This window comes from Psammomys obesus, unplaced genomic scaffold (genome assembly GCF_907164565.1).
Source record: "Psammomys obesus unplaced genomic scaffold, mPsaObe1.curated_primary_1811, whole genome shotgun sequence".
Classification (NCBI taxonomy): Eukaryota; Metazoa; Chordata; class Mammalia; order Rodentia; family Muridae; genus Psammomys; species Psammomys obesus.
Window position 1 is genome coordinate 6,162,110 of NW_026585687.1, and position 22,218 is coordinate 6,184,327.

Sequence of the window (22,218 nt, forward strand, 5' to 3'; positions counted from 1 at the left end):
GTATTGTCACTTGAGGTCTAAGATGAAATCTCAGGGTCATTTTGATTTTTATTTCCTTGATGACTAAGGATGTTTAGGATTTTTTAAGTGTTTCTCTGCCATTTGATATTCCTCTATTGAAAAGTCTCTCTTTAGCTTTGTTCCCCATTTTTTAATTGGAGTACTTGATTTGATTTTTAACTTCTTGAGTCCTTTATATTTTCCGGATGTTAGCCTCTGTCAGGTGTAGGGTTAATGAAGATCTTTTCCCAGTCTTTAGGCTGTCATTTTGTTCTGATGACAGTGTCCTTTGCTTCACAGGAGCTTTTCATTTTCATGAGGTTCCATTTATTGATTGTTGAACTTAGAGCCTGTGCTGTTGGTGTTCTGTTCAGGAAGTTTTCTCCTGTGCCAATAAGGTCAAGGTTCTTCCACAATTTTTCTTCTAACAGATTTAGTGTGTTTTGTTTTATGCTGAGGTGTTTGATTCAATCTGACTTTACTTTTGTGCAGGGTGATAAATATAGTTCTATTTGAATTTTTCCACATGTAGACATCTAGTTATACCAGCACCATTTGTTGAAGATGCTATCTTTTTTTTTCCATTGTATGGTTTTGGCTTCTTTGTCAAAAATCAAGTACCTGTAGGTCAGTGGTTTTATTTCTGAATCTTTGATTCGATTTCATTGATCCACCATCTGTCATGCCATTTTTGTTACTGTTGCTCTATAGTACTACATCATGAGTTCAGGGATGAAGATGCCTCCAGAAGATATTTTATTGTACCTTTTTGTTTTAGCTAATATGGTTATCTTTGTTTGTTTGTTTGTTTGTTTTTCCATATGAAATTGAGAATTATTCTATGTAGGTTCGTAAAGAATAGTGTTGGTATTTTGATGGTAATTGAATCAGTAGTTTGCTTTTGGTAAGGTGGCCATTTTCCCTATATTAATTCTACTGGCCCATGACCTTATGAGATCTTTCCATTTTCTGGTATCTTCTTCAATTTCTATCTTCAGAGACTTGAAGTTTATTCATACACATCTTTGACTTTCTTGGCTAGAGTCACACCAAGGTACTTAATGTTATTTGTTGCTATTGTGAAGGATGTTGTTTCCCTAATTTTTTTCTCAGCCTGGACATTGCTCAACTATGTTCATGGTAGCTTTATTCGTAATAGCCAGAATCTGGAAACAACCTAGATGTCCCTGAACTGACGAATGGATATTGAAATTGTGGTACATTTAAACAATGGAATACTACTCAGCAATTAAAAACAAGGAAATCATGACATTTGCAGGCAAGTGGTGGGAACTAGAAAAGATCATCCTGAGTGAGATAACCCAGAAGCAGAAAGACATACAGGGTATATAATATACTCACTTATAAGTGGATATTAGACATATTATATAGGATTAACATACTAAAATATATAGTCCTAAAGAAGCTAAACAACAAGGAGGACTCTAGGGAAGAGATATAATTCTCTTTCAGAAAGGCATAAAGGATAGACAACAGAAGTGGAACAAGACAGGGAACAGGACAGGAGCCTTCCACAGGGGTCCTCTGAAAGTGTCTACCTAGCAGAGTATCTTAGCAGATGCTGAGACTCATAGCCAAACTTTGGGCAGAGTGCAGGGAATCTTATAGAAGATGGGGGCTGTAGGAGAGGGATAAAAAGACCTGTAGAGGACAGGAGCTTCACAAGGAGACCAACAGAGCCAAAAAATCTGTTCCCAGGTGGTCATGAAGAGATTGATGAATCAACCAATAACCATACATTGAGCGGATCTAGACCCCTTCTCAAGTGTAACCTATTTTGCTCAGACTCCACATTGGTTCTCTAGTAAGGGGAGCAGGGGCAGTCTCTGGCATGAACTTGGTGCCTGCTCTTTGATAACCTCTGCCTGGCAAGGTGGCCTAACTAGGCCACAAAGAAAGATGATACAGACAGTCCTGATGAGGCCTGATATGCTACAGTCAGACAGTAGGGGAGGAGGACCTCTTCTATCAGTGGACTAGAAAAGGGAGTGTAAAAAGTTTGAGATCAGAAGGAGATGAGGGAGGGAGCTTTAACCAGGATATAAAATGAATAAATAATAATAATAATAATAATAATAATAATAATAATAAGAACATTAAAAAATGCTTCTCTGTATGCAAAGGACATCAAAGAAATTTCTAAAAGTCCAAAATTCAGAATTTCCACTTTTTTACTGTGCTTTTGAAATTGCAAAATATGTTGCATGAGACTTGATTCATCTTTCATAGAATGTTTATAAACCTTTCCAGACAAACCCGTTAAGAGAACAGTTGCATAGAACAGTGATATTCTGTGCATGATTCACAGATTGGCAGCATCAACATCACTTCCACTTCAAATGTACAGTTTTAGAGATGCTGAGGGTTGTACCAGGAAAAAATCTGTTTTAGCAACCCTGCCACATGATGGTTATGCAATACTTTGAGTGTCATATATCAGGAGTTTAGTGTTTTGCATTCTTTGTGGTTCTAACTTAAAATTGTTTCCTTTTTACAGATTGTTATACCCAATTACATATGTCACTTGTTGTTTGATGTTGTTATTTATTTTTTCTTCTTTTACTTTTTTTGAGACAGGGTTTCACTGTGTAGCCTTGGATGTCCTGGCCTTATTGTGTAGACCAGGCTGGCCTTAACCTCACTGGGATGCACCTTCTTCTGCTCCCAAGTACTGAGATTACAGGTATATACCACGAGGCCAGGCTTGTTGTTTTTTAAAGTAGTGAAATATTTTATAATATACTCTTTTTAAAAATGCTTTTCTTTGTGCAAAAAAACAAATCTACTTGACAAGGCCTTACAAAAGCTATCTCCTTTTTCTAGGTAGAGATCAAAGCTTATGTTTATGTTCAGATACAGTGTATGGCACGCAGCAAGGATGTGGTGAATACTTGCCAACCATTTATTGCTTGTCATAAAAGTGAAATTTTTAATTTAATAATTAAATTTTTAATTGCAAGTACAATACAAGCTGGATTTCGAAGATAACATGATAAAAGAGTATGTAACATAATAACATTCATGACGATTACATTTTGGAATGACAATTTGAATACTTTGTGTTAAATAAATATATTAAAATTAATCTCACGTTCTCTTTTAAGTGACTCAATAAATTTTAAATTACATAGATAGCTCTTGTTTTGTTTCTATTGGGCAGTGCTGTTCTATAATACTTCCTAAATATTGCTGAAAATAATTCATCTAAACTTTAATGTATGACATTAATGTAAGACTTTAATGTAAGACATATGTGACCTATGCAAATATACCAACTTATTAGACATAGACAATTGGCCCTTTTTTGGGTTGCTTAGTCTTCTTTGGGGATTTTGGCCATACACTATCTTTTTTTTTTCCTGTCCCACCCTAAATGGAGTTCACTCTTTCTTGTACACTTGAAATTTTGACAAAACTATTGGATTACTTAAGATGGTTGGGTTCAAGATACCAGAAACTTCCAACATCAGTCAATTCTTAAAGCACAACATGAACATGAGAATTAACCACCATTTTCGTAGGTCCTTTGCATATCTCACTTTCATCCAACATGGTAAAATTAAGTAAAATAAACTAATATTTTTAAAAGGCAGAAAGGGAGCTGGATTGTTATAGCTCACACCTTTATTCCCCACATTCAGGGAAGCAGAGGCAGGAGGATTGCTGTGAGCTCGATGCTGCCTGGTCTGCAAAGAGAATCCTAGACAGCCAATGCGACAAAGAGAAACCCTGTTTTGAAACAAAACAAAACAAAACAAAACAAAACAAAACAAAACAAAACAAGAACAACAAAAAAGGGCAGAAAGGGCATAATAATCTTAGCAAAATGTTGAAGTCCCTAACTGTAGTGTTTTTATTCTAATCCCCTTTTGTTGCCTTCCTCCAGCTGAGGTGCTTCCTAACCACCTGCTTAGAGCCTGACATGCTGGCATCATAAACTTTAATGATACTCATGGTTTCCAATCTGCAGTTACTCTTCAAATATAATGAGTCTGAACAGGGAGCCTAGCTAAGCCTTACTTTCTTTGTGAGGGTTGCTAAGGGCTTGCACTCAGGATTGGCTAAGGAGCAAGTGCCCCTTGTGGCGCTTCTGTGTCCATTCTGAGAAAAGCTCCTGCCTAGTGACTAGAGGGCAGAAAGGCCCACTCACCTGCTCTGAGAGTCTGTACTCTCTAGAGTAACACACACTAGCTAACACCTTACTAGGCAGCCCATCAGCCTAGTCCTGCGGAAAAACAAATGCACTCTACAGGGCTGCTAACCCTTTCCTCTTCGCTGGTTAGGAAGGGAGGACAGTTGCTTTTATGCTGGCCACCACTGCCTTCTTCGGAGCAGAGACAAGGGAGGAAAGTCATTAAGATACAGTGTGGCATGTGAAGAAAAGAGACAAACCTGTGTTGCCTTAGTGTGTAAGAACAGTACAAACAGATCCAGGCAGGACTTTAAGAAAGTAACAACAGTTCCTTCACTCTTAACACAGGAAAGTTCTCTTTTCCTCTCTCTCACCGTGCTCCCTTGTTGAAACCTGCTTTGCAGTTTCCCCTTCCCTTCTTGTGGTCAACCTTTCAATTTGTGCAATAGTCCCTGCCCATTCTGATACTTCCTCTTCTTCCCCAGTCCCTCTGTGTAAAATGTCTGTTTCCTCTTAGTTCATTTTTTTTCAGTGTATAGTTTCTAGTTACAGTTTTTTTATTATTAAAACTATTTATAATTATATATCTAACCAGTGTGAAGGTGCGTGCATTAATTATATATCTGTGCATCTGTGCTTGTCTGAAGGTGGAAATGCAACCCCTAGAGGTCTGGAGTTACAGTCAGTTGGGAGCCCCCAGACATTGATGTTGGGAATCAAACTCTGGTCCTCTTGAAGATCGGTACACACTGTTAAACAACCATCTCCCCAATCCCTAGTTTCTTTTTTAGTTGTGGAAGATACTTTGTATTTTGAAGAGTTTGCCAAAGGTGGCTCTATAATCAGAGTTAAGGTCTTAAATACAGTATCCTGATTCTTTTGATAAGACTTGTATTATTGTATTACATGGCTCTACCATGTATAATGCTGTATAAAATTGCAGATAATTATAGCTTGAAGGCTTGCTGTGATGATTAAATAAAAAATATGTATTATATGCATCTCTACCATGTGAGATGCAGCTCACATATATAATGATTGCCCAGTGTTTCTAAGGTTCTGGGTTTATGGCTAGCACTACATATAGCAACACAAATCTGTAATGCCAGCATCAGGAGGAGATAGAAGCAGGACGATGAGAAGTTTGAGGCCATGCTTAGATGCATAAAGAATTACAGCTGGCATACATAAGATCTACTCTTGAAGGAGAAAGAGAGACAAGAGAGGGGTTGAGGGAGAGGGAGAGGGAACAGGGAGAGGAAGGAGAAGGGCATGAAGTGGGGAGAGAGACAGAAAGAGAGGGAGGGAGACGAGCAAGAGCACAGAGCAAGAGCACCAGAGGGAGAGAGAGAGAGAGAAAGAGAGAGAGATTAAGAAAGAGAGAGAGAGTGAGACAGAGACAGAGAGGGAGAGAGAGAGAGAGAGAGAGAGAGAGAGAGAGAGAGAGAGAGAAATTAGGGCACTGAGATGAGTTTGGTGAAATTTCATTTTTGTTAAAATGAGGATGATGATACCTATCTAACAACCTAATTTTAAAGATTAAATATGTGAAGGAGTGTGGCTTCACTGTAGGTTGTTCATGCTAGACTCTGCAAAGTTCTAGAGGTGACATCAATGGATAAGACAGAATATTTGTCTTCAGGGAACTGAGTGAGAATTCATAAGATAAACGAAATGCAGATAAAATCAAACGATACTGTGTGAGTCAGGGCAAGATTCCAAGAATAACTTAACAAACTTGAGGCATCTATAGCACTAGGAAAACAAGAGAATAAAGCATTTTATGGTAGAAGAGACAGTCATGAATGCCACATTTGAGGAATGTGCAGGCTATAAATGTGTTTACCAAAGATATTTACCAAAGATGAACATAGACGGTAAGAGTGAGCATTTATTGAAATGCACTGCAAGGACACAGCTGATCACAAGGCTTGGGAGGATGTGGGAGGCTGCTTGCAATTGAGAGGGAAGTTCCTGATCTTATCTCAAGTGCCATTAGTATAATTTTCATATCTAAATAAATAGGTGGGAATCTTCCTGTGTTTTTAGTTGTAATTTTTTAAAGAGTAACTTTTTTTTTTGAGACTGGTCATTTTAGTTCAGTTACCACTGGTCAGTAAAAGTTAGGCTCCAAATATTTACATAAAACATCATGAGTCAGTGATACTAGGCTCCAAGCAGATGGCAGGGTTGTTAAAATATGATGATTTCTGCCTTTTTGTCTCTGAGTTAATAAATTTGATTACTGGAGAGTTAGGGCACATGGAGTGAATTCACAAACTCACAGCAGATGTGGTTACCTGTATAAGACCTGCACATCAAGCCAGTCAACATTCTAACATGGAGGGCAGAGTGGCTAAAGCCCCCTCCGCAATAACTGAAAATCTATTGACAGTTAGTGGCTTTTATGGGAAGGGAAGGACAGTTTTTTAAAAGGGTGCAACCTTGAAAAATTAATAAAAGTAAATTTTAAAGAAATACTTAATTTATTATGTCATGAGTGTATTGCAATTTATTCAATCTTTTCTTTTTGATGCTCATTTTGTTCATTTCAGATAAATAATTTTTACAAAAGATGCTGAGACTGTTCCACATTTGTCCTGCTTAAAAGTGAAAATAACCTCATCTCTGTCTTTACGCACATTATGAACTCTATTGCTGTTAACATTTTCCTACTCACTGTCATTGGGAACTTTTAAGATCCTCTTTCGGTACATGGTCATTACCATACCACACATGTGACCAGCCCACATCATTTTCCTATGAGTGCTTCAGTCCTGGCGTATGACAGGAAAGCAGAACCAATTTATGTGATTAAAATTGTCGTTCTTTTTTAAGATGTAGGCAGACGCTGAGACACAAACCAGACAGAAAGGACTTTTTCTGACTTTTGGCTGTTGGCATCTCAGAAGACCAAATCTTTGGGTATCTTGATATCTGGAAAAAGTAAGTCTAAATTCTTACTTAGTTGGTTTTGTGTTGTTTTAATTTATTCTCAATTCTTTCAAACATTAAAAAATGGATTTCCTGGAAACATGTATAATATATACCATAATATATATTATATAATTATATATTATATACAGTATAATATATATTATGAGATGAAAGCTGTATCTTGAATAAAGGTGAATAATCTTTTGCATTATTACAGAGTTTCTTTTTATTTTGCTACGTAAGAGGCAGGTTTCACTATTTAGCCCAGACTGACCTTGAATTTATGATTGTATTGCCTCAGCCTGCTGAGTGCTGAGATTACAGGTGTGAATCATCATGCCTGGCTTTTTGAATAGAGTTTATGTGCAAATTTGAAACTCTTCGAATTGTATTAATAAATGATGTTAAAGCATGAAATAATTGAATAAGGAAGGAAGATTTGCATCCAAAAAAAAAGAAAAAAGAAAACGAAAAAGTTAAAAAGAAAGGGGAAAGAAAAAGTAGTAGTAAAATTGAGAGACCTACAGTATTGAAATCATAGTTATGATTAGAGTTTTTATTTTCAGAAAAATTTCATGATTGTATGTTTTTATTTTAAGTGGACTTTAAAACAGTAAAAGTCTAGGCATTTCAGTAATTTCTAAATAAGTACTAAAAACAGCTGAATATAGAGAGTTATACATGTCCCCGAGTTTGTAATTTTTAAACACTTACATGTGTACTGTCTAATAGTCTCACAATATCCCAATGAAAAAGGCAAGGGGTTATTTATTATAATTTAACTGTTGAGAAAATTGAGAGCCAGAAATAAGTAAATTCTCCATTGTTTAACAGTGATAAAGAAATCAAAGTATTTCTAGTCTCACTCTCTATTCATTAAGCAACAGTTCTTCCCTAAAATATGGTTCATGTAGGAGACAAATTTTTATATTTCATCTTAGTTTCAATTACCCTAATTATCTATTTTATAATTCTTTCATATTTTTAGAAGAATTTGTCTAAGAATATGCTTGGAGAAGCCTTCCTAACTGAATTCCTTTACAAAGAACAGAAACATGTAAACTTTTACAAACCAGTAAGATGTAAGAAGACATCAAATGATGCAAAGGGAAGTTGGGAGAATAAGCTTTTAGATATGAAGGGCAATTCACCTCCCCCTTTTAAGACTGGACATCAAGAGAAAGTTATAGAAGGAAGTTTAACCAAACAAGAAAATTATACAACTCAATTGAAATCTGGGGATGAACTACATGCTGCAAAATTCAAAAGTACAGCTCTTCCAGGAAATGTATCCATTGCATTGCCCATTCCAAAGAGGGGACATGATGAAACACAACTGGATTTATATCGATCCTGGTCATGTACAAGTATTTGCCAGAATTATCCTGACCTACAGATAGGAGGTGACCATGTTAGAAACATGTATGACTCTGGCTGCTTTGTGGAACACACCCATGATGATGTTTGCAATGGTCCTCTTTTACTTTCGGTGGATATACCATTGGGCCACTCTACTAAAATTGAGCCTCCAGAGAAAACCTCTACCTCAAAATTATTAAATGGTGATGAAATACGAGAAAAAAGCATGCTATTACATATGCAACCCCTCTCTAATTCTATGCTTAACAGTTACATGGAAAAAAAGGTGGAAGAACTTTACAAACAGTTTTTGGAAGAAAGTCTTACCAGGTGCCTCTCTATAACCAACCTCATGGCTTCTAATATACTGATGAATAATGTCAATCAAATTAGCCTTCAAATCTCTCAAGAGCAGAACATAGAGTCATCCAAAGCCCGAGAAGCCCTCCTCCACTCTTTAGCACTATGTAATTTTCTAAATGTTTCCCACAGAAACAGTTCTGCATTAAGCACTCCTAACTTGCAAATATCCAGCCAGACTAGTCGGAAACTTGTATGACATTTATAGTAGGAATCAAATAAAGATTGGGTAGATTGAGTAAGAGACTACAATAAAAATTATGTTCTCTTGTTTTTCATGTCTCATTGAGTTTCCTCTGCTTTTGTGACTTTTTTGAGAAATTATTTTGGTACATTTGAATTCTTGTAGAAGATAAGTATGATAACTAAGATTTATGACCAATTATGTTTTCTTTCTGTTTTGATACCTCTTGTATTTACTGTGTTCAAGTTGGTTTGCTCTGTATGTATATATTGTCACTAAGATTTTTTTTTTTACCACAAAAGTGGTATGAGGAAGGAGTCCATAATTCTAAGCTACTGAAGCTGCCAAAGGAGCTGTATCAGAAATGTGTACAGGCATATAATCAGTGTTTAAATAACCTTATTATTTGTGATACAAAAGACCATTTACACTGACAATCAGAATAGCCTGAAGGAGTTTTTCCACGTACAAAGACCATTTTCATATGTAGGTTGTAAGAACCTATGAAAAGAAAAATAAGATTTAAGGGAAATTTGTAAGAGACATAGAGAAAAAGATTAAGAGAAAATGAAGAATTTGTTGGTTCCATTTGAATTAAACTTGATATTTTAAACTCTACTTGCACAAGGATTAGCTCTTTCTGTCACTATGCTATGCCTGGTTGTTTTTAATGCTGAGAGGAAGAAGGTGCACAGGTTAAGTGACTGAAGTGTATAGCGAACCACAATATACTTCTGAGATTCTCTTGGCAATGTTTTACAATATTCAGATTTTATACAATTATGATCTTGACTTAAAAGAAAAGAAAATGTATAAAGTTTGAAAGCTAAATTACATTAACATGATACATCTTATAAAATGTTGTGTTTTATTACCAAAATAGAAACAAGACCTCATGATTCACAGCTCGCATTTCTCCTATGAATAGTGAAATGATTGTTACATACTATTGCTTGTAAAAGAGTGCTGTGGACTGATGTTGTAAAATTATTTTGAATGTATTATATATTAGTAAGTTTTTTGTATCAATAATCTCCTCTGAATAAGTACTTCTTTATTAAATTCTATAGAATGAAACAATTCAATGTCTTCATATTTTGTTATTTTAAATCACGTTTGCATTTCTGTAGCTTCAACTTTTATGATATAGTAGTAGCTAAAGAAATGATCTTGCTTAACTCTTCAGTACTCCTATCCTTGTCATCATCTGTTATATTTTTCCAATCAGTTTCAATCACTCAGATGTTTGATTACAATGAACAAAAATTTTGAAAAAAACTGAATTACTGTTATGTGAAGACTGAAAATATTGTATGTATTGTCTATTGTTTGATTTTAACATTTCAATGCAGATTATTTGCATGAAAATGCATTATATTAAAATTTATACTTTTCAAATTGAATAATATATATTTAGACAGCACTGTTGTCAACAATTTTCTTAGGTAGAGTAATATGTATTAATATTGCATTTATGCAGCAGATGTAGGCATAGTGTTGGGATTATATAGTATATAAAACAATAATGTTTAACTAGCATCAAATTTAAAAGTGCATTTATAACTTCTGATTTTAAAATTCTACTTTATTGTTCTTATTTTTCAGTTTCATCAAAATGTCCATTATATGCTGATGCTCAAATGATTAAAATGACCTAAATTAATACAGTAATTAAATAAAGAAAATGATACATAGTGTGCTGCTTTATTGTGACCTCATATCTGCTTTATTCAGTGTTTGAATAAAATATTCATATATGCATATGATTTTGCAGTTTGCATTTAAATAGACTTCATATCATTTTTCATTATGGGTATCACACATATGACAATGCCCTCTGTTTGAAAGCATATATTTGTTTTTTTTTTTATTTTTTTTTATTTTTTTTATATATTTTTTTATTTTTATTTTATTTTTCTTTTTAGTTACATTTTGTTAACTCTGTGTCCCAGCTGTATCCCGCTCCCTCATTCCCTCCACAACCCCACACTCCCTCCCTGGTCTCCTCCCTGCCCCTTTCCAAGTCCCCTGATAGGGGAGGACCTCCTCCCCTTTCATCTGACCCTGTTTTATCAGGTATCTTCAGGGCTGGCTGCAAAGTCCTCCTCTGTGGCCTAACAGACTGCTCCTCCCCTGGGGTGGGGGTCAAACAGCCTGCCCTTGAGATCCTATTAGAAATAGTCCGTGTTCCCCTTACTTTGGAAAACTACTTGGTTACTGAGCTACCACAGGCCACATCCGAGCAGAAGTTCTAGGTTATATCCATAGATGGTCCTTGGTTGAGTGTCAGTCTCAGAAAAGACCCTGTGCCCAGATATATTTGGTCCTTGTGGAGCTCCTATCCTTTCCATATCATACTAACTTCCCTTCTTTCATATGATTCCCTGCACTCTGCCAAGGGTTTGGTTATGAGTCTTAGTGTCTGCTTTGAGACACTGCTAGGTAGAGTCTTTCAGATGCCTTTTGTGATAGACTCCTGTCATAAGTTCAATGCACATCCCATTTGTCTTTCTAAATGAGGATTAATCACCTTCGCCTGTGTCCACTTTCTTGATTATCTTCTTTAGGTGTGTAGATTTCATTATGTTTATCATGTCTTGTAGGTCTATATAAGCGAGTATATACCAAGTTTGTCTTTCTCCTTCTGGGATACTCAGAATGATCTTTTCTAGCTCCCACCACTTGCCTGCAAATTTCATGATTTCTTCCTTTTTGATTGCTGAGTAGTATTCCATTGTGTAAAAATACCACAGTTTCTGTATCCATTCCTCCGTTGATGGACATCTGGGTTGTTTCCAAGTTCTGGCTATTACAAATAAAGCTGCTATGAACATGGTTGAACAAATGTCCTTGTTGTGTACTTGAGCAAATTTTGGGTATATACCTAGGAGTGGTATAGCTGGGTCTTGAGGTAGCACTACTCCTAGTTGTCTGAGAAAGCGCCAGATTGACTTCCAGAGTGGTTGAACCAGTTTACATTCCCACCAGCAATGGAGGAGGGTTCCCTTTTCTCCACAACCTCTCCAGCATGTGCTATCACTTGAGTTTTTCATCTTGGCCATTCTGATGGGTGTAAGGTGATATCTCAGGGTCGTTTTGATTTGCATTTCCCTAATGGCTAATGAGGTTGAGCATTTCTTTAAGTGTTTCTCTGCCATTCGACGTTCCTCTTTCGAGAATTCTCTGTTTAGCTCTGTTCCCCATTTTTTAAGTAGATTACTTGGTTTGTTGCTTTTCTGCTTCTTTAGTTCTTTATATACACTTGATATTAGCCCTCTGTCAGATAAAGGGTTGGTGAAGATTCTTTCCCAATCTGTAGGCTGTCTATTTGTTTTGATGACAGTGTCTTTTGCTTTACAGAAGCTTTTCAGTTTCATGAGGTCCCATTTATTGATTGTTGCTCTTAGAGCCTGTGCTGTTGGTGTTCTGTTCAGGAAGTTGTCTCCTGTGCCAATGAATTCTAGGCTGTTTCCCACTTTTTTTTCCAGCTGATTTAGAGTATCTGGTTTTATGTTGAGGTCCTTGATCCACTTGGACTTTAGTTTTGTGCAGGGTGATAGATATGGATCTATTTTCATTTTTCTGCATGTAGACATCCAGTTGGTCCAGCACCATTTGTTGAAGATGCTGTCTTTTTTCCATTGAATGGATTTGGCTTCTTTGTCAAATATTGAGAATTCATAGGTGTGTGGGTTTATTTCTGGGTCTTCTATGCGATTCCATTGATCCTCCTTTCTGTTTCTATGCCAATACCATGCAGTTTTTATTACTGTTGCCCTGTAGTACAGCTTGAGATCGGGAATGGAGATACCTCCAGATGATCTGTTGTTGTACAGGATCGTTTTGGAGATTCTGGGTTTTTTGTTTCTCCATATGAAGCTGAGAATCTTTTTTTCAAGGTCTGTAAAGAATTGAGTTGGTATTTTGATGGGAATTGCATTGAATCTGTAGATTGCTTTTGGCAGGATGGCCATTTTCACAATGTTAATCCTACCAATCCATGAGCACGGGAGATCTTTCCATCTTCTGAGATCTTCTTCAATTTCTTTCTTCAAAGACTTGAAGTTTTTCTCAAATAGGTCTTTCACTTGCTTGGTTAGAGTCACACCAAGGTACTTTATGTTGTTAGTGGCTATTGTGAAGGGTGTTGTTTCCCTAATTTCTTTCTCAGCCTTTTTGTCTTTGGTATACAAGATGGCCTCTGATTTTTTTGAGTTGATTTTGTATCCTGCCACTTTGCTGAAGGTGTTTATCAGCTGAAGAAGTTCTCTGGTTGAATCTTTGGGGTCGCTCATGTATACTATCATATCATCTGCAAATAGTGACACTTTGACCTCTTCCTTTCCGATTTGTATCCCCTTGATCTCCTTTAGTTGTCTTATTGCTCTGGCTAGGACTTCAAGTACAATGTTAAAGAGATATGGAGAGAGTGGGCAGCCTTGTCTTGTCCCTGATTTCAGTGGGATTGATTTAAGTTTCTCTCCATTGAGTTTGATGTTGGCTATAGGCTTGCTGTATATTGCCTTTACTATCTTTAGGTATGTGCCTTGTATCCCTGATCTCTCCAAGACTTTAAACATAAATGGGTGCTGGACTTTGTCAAATGCTTTTTCAGCATCTAAGGAGATGATCATGTGGTTTTTCTCCTTCATTTTGTTTATGTGGTGGATTACATTGATGGATTTCCGTATGTTGAACCACCCTTGCATTCCTGGGATGAAGCCTACTTGGTCATGGTGGATGATATCTTTGATGTGTTCTTGGATTCGGTTTGCAAGTATTTTATTGAGTATTTTTGCATCAATGTTCATAAGAGAGATAGGTCTGAACTTCTCTTTTTTTGTTGGATCTTTGTGTGGTTTAGGTATCAAAGTGACTGTGGCTTCATAGAATGAGTTTGGTAGTGTTCCTTCTGTTTCTGTTTTATGGAATAGTTTGAGGAGAATTGGTGTTAGTACTTCTTTGAAGGTCTTGTAGAATTCTGCGCTGAAGCCATCTGGTCCAGGGGAAAGCATATATTTGAAATATGTGGAATAATCAATTTCTGTCTCCTTGTTCCAGGTATATAAAGTACTAATTTGTGTTTCTGTGGAAATTGACAGTATATGCGATTCAACAGATAGGGACAATCATCATGTTTCTTGACAGGGAATAATTTTAGGAAGTTAAGAATGATTCTTAATTTTTATGTGCTTGTATAGATCAGTATAATTTATACTCATCTGTGTATATTAATTACCAGTTTTAGGGCCCAGAAAAGGCTTTACCCAATGTTGGGTTAATTTGTTTTCCAGGAAAGTCTGGAACAGTAATAATAATGGATAGAGTTTATCCCAGAGTCTTAGCCAAAGAAGCCAGTTCCCCTGAGGTTCCTAAGATTGAAACTAACATTGAATTGAAATGGTACATTCAATTAATATAGCATTATTAAATAATGTATGATTGGATTAAGAATGAAAGGTGAGTTTGGTAGGAATTATTATGGTAGAATAAACTGAAATAATTGTGTAGTAAGGTGCAGAATTGTTTTCAGTACAAACAGGAAGTAAAGAAATCAGCCAGTTAAATATAAAATGATTTAAAAACTACACATGTATGAAAATGGAAAAATTATTTGTAAGTAAAATGAGAAAGGAGTATTGTCTAACAACTTATCATAATACTAAAACTGATATAATAATCATCTTAAAAGTACCTGCATAGATCTTTAATCACATTGCTATGTGCTTTTCTTCAGGGGCTAGTAGTCTTTCGGCTTTTGTGTATGTGGTATCCAGACCTATATAAGTCTAGGCAAGTTCTCTTCAAACGAGTCACATCTCTAGCTCCAAAATGGCATTATTATATCTTGATTTCATAGTTGTAAACGTGCAACATCACATTACAATTTTACAAAACAGCCTTTAAATAAGTATTGCTAATAATATGTCTAAACTGATGAGAACCAAATCAAGGCATACTTACTCCAGCTTCAAAACTACTGAATCACTGTTATGAACACCTAGGTTCTTCAATTGTTCTGTAATTTCTCCTTAAAACCGAGAAATTGGTAGCTCACAGACTTGTGATCTAGTTCTTGATTTCACTTCCTTACTTCACAAATTAAGGTAGTTTTTATCATGTGAAGCATCAGTTGTCAGTGAACTTGTTTTAATTGGAGAGTTAGAGACTCATGGATAGGCTATTTCCTGAACTTCATCTCTCTATAATTATAATTTCTAGTACACAAACTTTGAGAAGAATTGAAAAAGTTAAAGAAAAGGTCAGACCCCTAGGAACTTATCTGGTTCTTATCTTTTCCTTTCAGGGTTCAAATCTACTTTATTAAATATATAGAATACTCCTGTAGGATTTTCATTAGATGACAAATAGCAGCAGGGCATTTTCACCACATAGTGGTTAGCATTTTCCTTTAGGCAAGGCTTTCTATCTTAAGGCTCAGGAGGATGGAGTTAGATGGCTCTCTTGAGTACATGACAACAATATCAACAGCATTTTTCCTCTAGAGGACAAATAAACAAGATATTACATGCCCTAAGAAGATAATTGTTTTCTATATAAATCTTGCTTTCAAGTCTTCCAGAATAATTCCCTAAACTATTGCTTCTAGCCACCAAACACTATCATGTTATCCCCATGCTAAGAATAAACTTTGACACATTATGTATGTTGTAGATTTATTCAGCTTGAGGGGCATTTTTTTTCTAATAGAAATACCACTGAGGAACGGATGGTTGTGTTTTCGAGACAAGGTTTCTCTGTGTAGCCTCAGATGTCCTAGACTCGCTCTGTAGACCTGAGTGGCCTGGAACTCACAAGAGATTTGTCTGCCTTTGCCTCCCCAAGTGATGAGATTATAGGCTACCAATGGGGAATGTTTTAGTTGTTTTGACCTAGTAGTTTTGAGAAAATAATTAAATGGGAAATATAAAATGAAAAATGGAAATAATGTTGATATGCACCATATATAAACCCTGCATAAGAAAGAACAAAATATACCGTGTGTGTCTTTTTGCTTCTGGGACAACTCACTCAGGATGATCCTTTCCAGGTCCCACCATTTACCTGCAAATTTCATGATTTCCTTATTTTTCATTGCTGAGTAATATTCCATTGTATAGATGTACTACAATTTCTACATCAATTCTTCAGTTAAGGGGCATCTGGGTTGTTTCCAGCTTCTGCCTATTACAAATAAAGCTGCTACAAACATGGTTGAACAAATGTCCTTGTTGTGTACTTGAGCCTCTTTTGGATATATGCCTAGGAGTGGTATGGCTGGATCTTGAGTAAGCGCTATTCCTAGTTGTCTGAGAAAGCGCGAGATTGCTTTCCAGAGTGGTTGTACAAGTTTACATTCCCACCAGCAGTGGAGAAGGGTTCCCCTTTCTCCACAACCTCTCCAGCATGTGTTGTCACTTGAGTTTTTTATCTTGGCCATTCTCATGGGTGTAAGGTGAAATCTCAGGGTCATTTTGATTTGCATTTCCCTAATGGCTAATGAGGTTGAGCATTTCCTTAAGTGCTTCTCTGACATTCGATATTGCTCTATTGAGAATTCTCTGTTTAGCTCTGTTCCCCATTTTTTAAGTGGATTACTTGGTTTGCTGCTTTTCAGCTTGTTTAGATCTTTATATATATTGGATATGAGTCCTCTGTCAGATAAAGGGTTGGTGATGATTCTTTCCCAATCTGTAGGCAGTCGTTTTGTTTTGATGACCGTGTCCTTTTCTTTACAGAAGCTTTTCAGTTTCATGAGGTCCCATTTACTGATTGTTGCTCTTAGAGCCTGTGCTGTTGATGTTCTGTTCAGGAAGTTTTCTCCTGTACCAATGAGTTCTAGGGTATTCCCCAATTTTTTTTCTAGCTGATTTAATGTGTCCGATTTTATGTTGAGGTCTTTTATATACTCACTCATATAGACATACAACGTAGGACAAACCCACTAAAATCTATGCATCTAAAGAAACCAAGCAAGAGAGAGGACCCTAACTAAAATGTTCAATCCCCACCTGAAAGGCAAAGAGGATGGACATCAGAACAAGAAGAAAACAGGAAACAACCTAGAAACCTGCTACAGAGGGCCTCTGAAAGCCAGAAGAAGAAAACAGGAAACAAACTAGGAACCTACCACAGAGGGCCTCTGAAAGCCTCTGCAGTGCAGACTATCAAAGCAGATGCTGAGCCTGATGGCCAACTGTCGGGCAGAGTGAATGGAATTTTAAGTAAGAAGTGGGAAATAGTAAGAGCTGGAGAGGACAGGAACTCCACAAGGAGAGCAACAGAACAGGTAAATTTGAACACAGGGAACTTCCGAGAGACTCATACTCCAACCAAGGACTATTCATGGAGATAACCTAGAACCCCTGCACAGATGTAGCCCACGGCAAGTCAGTGTCCAAGTGGGTTACCTAGTAATGGGAAGAGGGACTGCCTCTGACATAATCTGATTGGCCTGCTCTTTGTTCACCTCCCCCTGAGGGGGGAGCAGCCCTACCAGGCCACAGAAGAGGACAATGCAGCCACTTTTGATGAGAACTGATAGACTAAGATCAGAAAGGAGAGGAGAACCTCCCCTATCAGTGGACTTGGGGAGTGGCATGCATGCAGAAAGGGGAGGGAGGGTGGGATCGGGAGGGGAGGAGGGAGGGGCTTATGGGGGATACAAAATGAAGAAAGTGTAATTAATAAAAAAAGAGACTAAGAAAAATAAAAAAATCTAAATAAAAAAAAGAAAGAAGAAAATATACTACCAATCAATATAAGCAACATTGTCTCTTTGAGTAAGCAGTTAAACACATTTATTTTTCTTCTTTTTGGCCACTTCAAAACATTAAACTCCTCTTTAATGTATGGATACAAATGAAACAACTCTTTAATGAAGTCAATATTTATGCTGTTGGGTACATATTTCTTTGTGAGTTTCATGTTTAAGCCTATAGTATCAGACCTTTAATAAAATCTCAACTCTGCTTCAAAATAAAAGCTATAAAGAAAACATTCACTTTATAGTTGCTAATTAGGCAAAGTAGGGACAAAATATATCTTATTACTTGTCACAGTTATGAATCTAGATGTTCTTACTGTGACAAATGATGTCTAGCGAAATAACTAGTATGAAGAATCCAAATGTAAAAAGATTTGATAAAGACTCCAAAATTATCAAATGGTCTATGTAGGAAATAAGATGTATATACATTGGAAGATTTCTTATAGCCTATGTCTCAAGGTGGTACCTGCCTCAAAACCACATGAGGAACATTTCTGAAATAAACTTTCTTGGATTTCAATTATTTTTAGTCAAAGTTCTGTTGCTTTGAAGAGAAACCATAGCCATGGTAACGTTTATAAGGGAAAGCATTGAGGGAAAAAACTGAGGGTTGCTTATAGTTTCAGAGGTGCTGGAGAGGTAGCTGAGAGTTCTTAATTGACAAGTCTAACAATGCGTCTTGTTGGTGGAATGTGCCTCTGTGGATTTTGGATTAGGAAAGCAGTCAAATGTTTTCAGTGGTGTTTTAGTAAGCCATACTAAGAGCAGGGAAGACAGTGATGCTGAGAGCCATGTAGATTATGACAGTGGTCTGGATCAAGGGGTTTCAGAGGAGGAATATAGGAATAAGTGACCTCAAGATTATTCTTGTGATATTTTGGAAAATAATGTGGCTGAGTTTTGTCCTTGTTTGAAAACTCCACAGAGGAATGGATACAGAAATTGTGGTACATTTACACAATGGAATACTACTCGGCAATTAAAAACAAGGAAATCATGAAATTTGCAGGCAAATGGTGGGATCTAGAAAAAATCATCCTGAGTGAGGTATCCCAGAAGCAGAAACACACACGGTATATACTCATTTATAACTGGATACTAGACCTATAATATAGGATAAACATACTAAAATCTGTACACCTAAAGAAGCTAAGCAAGAAATAGGACCTTGGGTAAGATGATCAATCCTCACTCAGAAAGACAAACAGGATGGACATTGGAAGAAGGAGAAAACAGGAAACAGGACAGGAGCCTACCAGACAGGGCCTCTGAAAGATTCTACCCAGCAGGGTATCCTGAGACTCATAATGAAACTTTGGGCAGAGTGCAGGGAATCATATGAAATAAGAGGGAGTTAGTAAGACCTGGTGGGGACAGGAGCTCCACAAGAAAAGCAACTGAGCCAAGATGTCTGTGCCCATGTGTCTTTCCAGAGACTGATACTCCAACCAAGGACCATTCGTGGATATAACCTAGAACCCCTGCTCAGATCTAGCTCATGGCAACTCATTATCCAAGTGGGTTCCTTAGTAAGGGGAACAGGGACTGTCTCTGAAATGAACCTAGTAGCAGGCTCTTTGCCCCCCCACCCCAGGAGGGAGTAGCCTTGCCAGGTCACAGGGGAGGAGAATGCAACCAGTTCTGATCAGACCTGATAAGCTAGGGTAGATGGAAGGGGAGGAGGACCTCCCCTATCTGTGGACTTGGAGAGGGTCATAGGAGAAGTTGAGGGAGGGAGGGGTTAGGAGGGAATGAGGGAGGGGACTACAGTTGGGACACAAAGTGAATAAACTGTAATTAACATAAAAAATTTAAAAAAAGAAAAGAAAAAAGAAGAAAGGAAAGAGAAACAGAAAATTAAAAAGCCGAAAAAACAGTGGATGAAAACTACATAAAATACATAAGGAATAGTCAATCTCAGATAAAAATGAAGCTAAAGAAATTCATGCCTATATATGCACTTAAACTGTTAAAAAAAGAAACATTCTACCAGACAGCACCAGGACAAAAATATTTTTATATCAAAGGTATACCAAGATATGACATGTTAGGACATTAAATTTTTTCAATAAAATTTGAAAAAAGAAAAGAAAACTCTACCTAAGGCCAAATTGAAGTGTTTTGCAATGATCCTATTCGCAGAAGAAATTCCAAAACAACCTAGTATTTACTGTATTACTTACTTATTAGTGGCTATCATTACATAAATCTATAATGAAAAGGAGCACACTAATTAAGGAAAAATACAAAGTGTATAGTGTGGAGAGAAAAAGAGCACCAAGAAGTACAATAGAGCTAAGTCCAGGTTTCAAGATTATAAAAATGTTTAAAGAAAAGCCTGAGGCTAAATGGGATAAAGTGGTGTGCTCAGGGCAAGACCCTATCCAGCTGAACTTCCTAATTATGAAAAGTAGTTCAAGGAAAATTTTGGCTGGGTGTGGTGGCTCAGGCCTTTTAATACAGAGGCAGAGGCTGTCAGATCTCTGAGGTCAAGGCCAGTTAAGCTTACACAGTAAAGGAAACCACTGAAAATAGTAAGTTGGTGAAAATGAATTTGAATAAGGGTCTCATGTTCTAGCTCTAGCAAGCAGCAGAACTTGGCAGCTTTGGCCACGTGGTTTTGGCTTCGGAGTCAAGGATACAAGAAAGGGGTTGTGGAGTCTCCCTCCATGGCCAAGGAAAGCCATTGAGGCCAGGTGTGTGGCAGGGGTGTTCCTGCATGGAGGCCCAGAGTGTTAAGATCTGTAAGCAAGCATCTCTACAGCCAACCCCCAAGGGACATAAAGCATCTGTGAGGCCACTTGTGAACCACCTGCAACCAACTCCACATGTCCTGGGTCACCTTATAAGTGGACTCACCTCTCTCTCTCTCTCTCTCTTTCTCTCTTTCACTTTCTCTTTCTCTCTCTTTTCCACCTTGACCAGAGACAGTCTCTATGACCCTCCCCCTTCCCCTAATAAACCTTGCATTTGGAAGTAGTTGCATTGAGTGATTTATGAACCTGCTGTATAACTCTGCAGCACAATCCTAACACAGAGATAAGTGAAGGTGAAATCTGGAATTCCTTGGAGACCCCAAGATGGTGGATATGTCAGAGTTGTGGGATACCTGTCAAGAAGAGCTGCTAATGGGAATGGAACCAGTCCAAGAGAGAGAAGTGTGTTGCAGTCAACAGAGCTGAAAGGAGTTGGAGCTCTGAAGTGGGCTTTAATATTGAACATGGATATGCAGAATGTAGAGTTTTCCCAGTTGGTTTTCTGTCTTTCCTTGGTCAAGTATTTCGTCATTATGTCTCCTTTCTTCCCTTTTGGAATGGTAATGTGTATTTTGTGCTTTTGTATGCCTGAAATATGTTATCTGATTTTCAATTTTTGATTTTATAGGAGGTTACAGTTAAGAGATTGTCAAGTCTTTAGAAGAAACTTTGAACTTTGTATTTTTAAATAGTGTTAAAGAGTGTTAGTGTATGGTGACCTTTGAAGTTGGACTGCATATAATATGGCCCTAAGCCTATGGGGGCCATGGAGTAGAATGTGGTGGTTTGAATAAGAATTGTCCCATAGACTCATGTGTTTGAATTCTTGGTCATTAGGGAGTGGTGCTACTTGACAGGGACTAGGAGGTGTGGCCCTGATGAAGTAGGTGTAGCCTTGTTGGAAGAAGTGTGTCACTGGGGGTAGACTTTAGGGTTTCAAAAGCTGAAGTCAGGCCCAGGCTATCTCTCTTTCTTGCTTCCTACAGCTCTGGATGTAGAAATTCACAGAACTTAAAGCACCATGTCTGCTTTCAATACCACTTTGCTGATAATTAATGAAACCTCAGAAACTATAAGCAATCCCCCATTAAGTGTTTTCTTTGATAAGAGTTGCCATTGTCATGATGTTTCTTCACAAAAATAGAGCAATGACTAAGACAACTCCAGATCTACCAAGTTTGACTGTGGTGTTTTGTCTTGTAAATCTTTTCTATGTTCTAATACATACAGATCAACTCTTTCAATGTAAAGCCAATAAAACAGAACCAGAAAGGATAAATGACTTGCTGAATGTCATCGGCCCCCTTTTATCTATGTTTCTGTGCAACCAATTTTGGAAGACGAAGGAGGTAAGTGATATAGAAGAGTGCTTCTAAGCAGGTTACAGTCTCAGTAGATAAAATGTACCCAATAAAGAAGTTGAAAAACAGTATCTTTTTGTTGTTGTTGTTCAACAAGTGGGAGATTTGCTATTGGACAATAAGGATATTCATGCTTATCCTTGCTTTTCAGAATTAATCATAAAGTATTCAGGAAAATGTACAGAGACTGAAATGTAGGTGTAATTTTAAGATTTTTTTAGTTAATGTATTTATTTTTTTAACCTTTAGATATAGTTACTTTTAGCTTATTATTGTTATGCCCAGATTGCAAAGTTCCCAAAGACCACCAGGAAATCAACCATGCATGTAAGAACAGA

General features: G+C 37.1%; 1 protein-coding gene across 1 annotated transcript; it reads left to right on the forward strand.

Annotated features, from left to right (window-relative positions):
* The first annotated feature begins 8,094 nt into the window (after positions 1-8,094).
* On the forward strand, positions 8,095-9,008 carry LOC129665315 (TLR adapter interacting with SLC15A4 on the lysosome-like). The gene has a single exon (XM_055591894.1). It carries the CDS (start codon positions 8,097-8,099, stop codon positions 9,006-9,008), a length of 912 nt encoding a protein of 303 aa, XP_055447869.1. The 5' UTR covers positions 8,095-8,096.
* The last annotated feature ends 13,210 nt before the right edge of the window (positions 9,009-22,218 follow it).

Bases quoted from the DNA above. Each gene is read 5' to 3' on its own strand.
- LOC129665315 (XM_055591894.1), top strand. From the start codon at position 8,097: ATGCTTGGAGAAGCCTTCCTAACTGAATTCCTTTACAAAGAACAGAAA.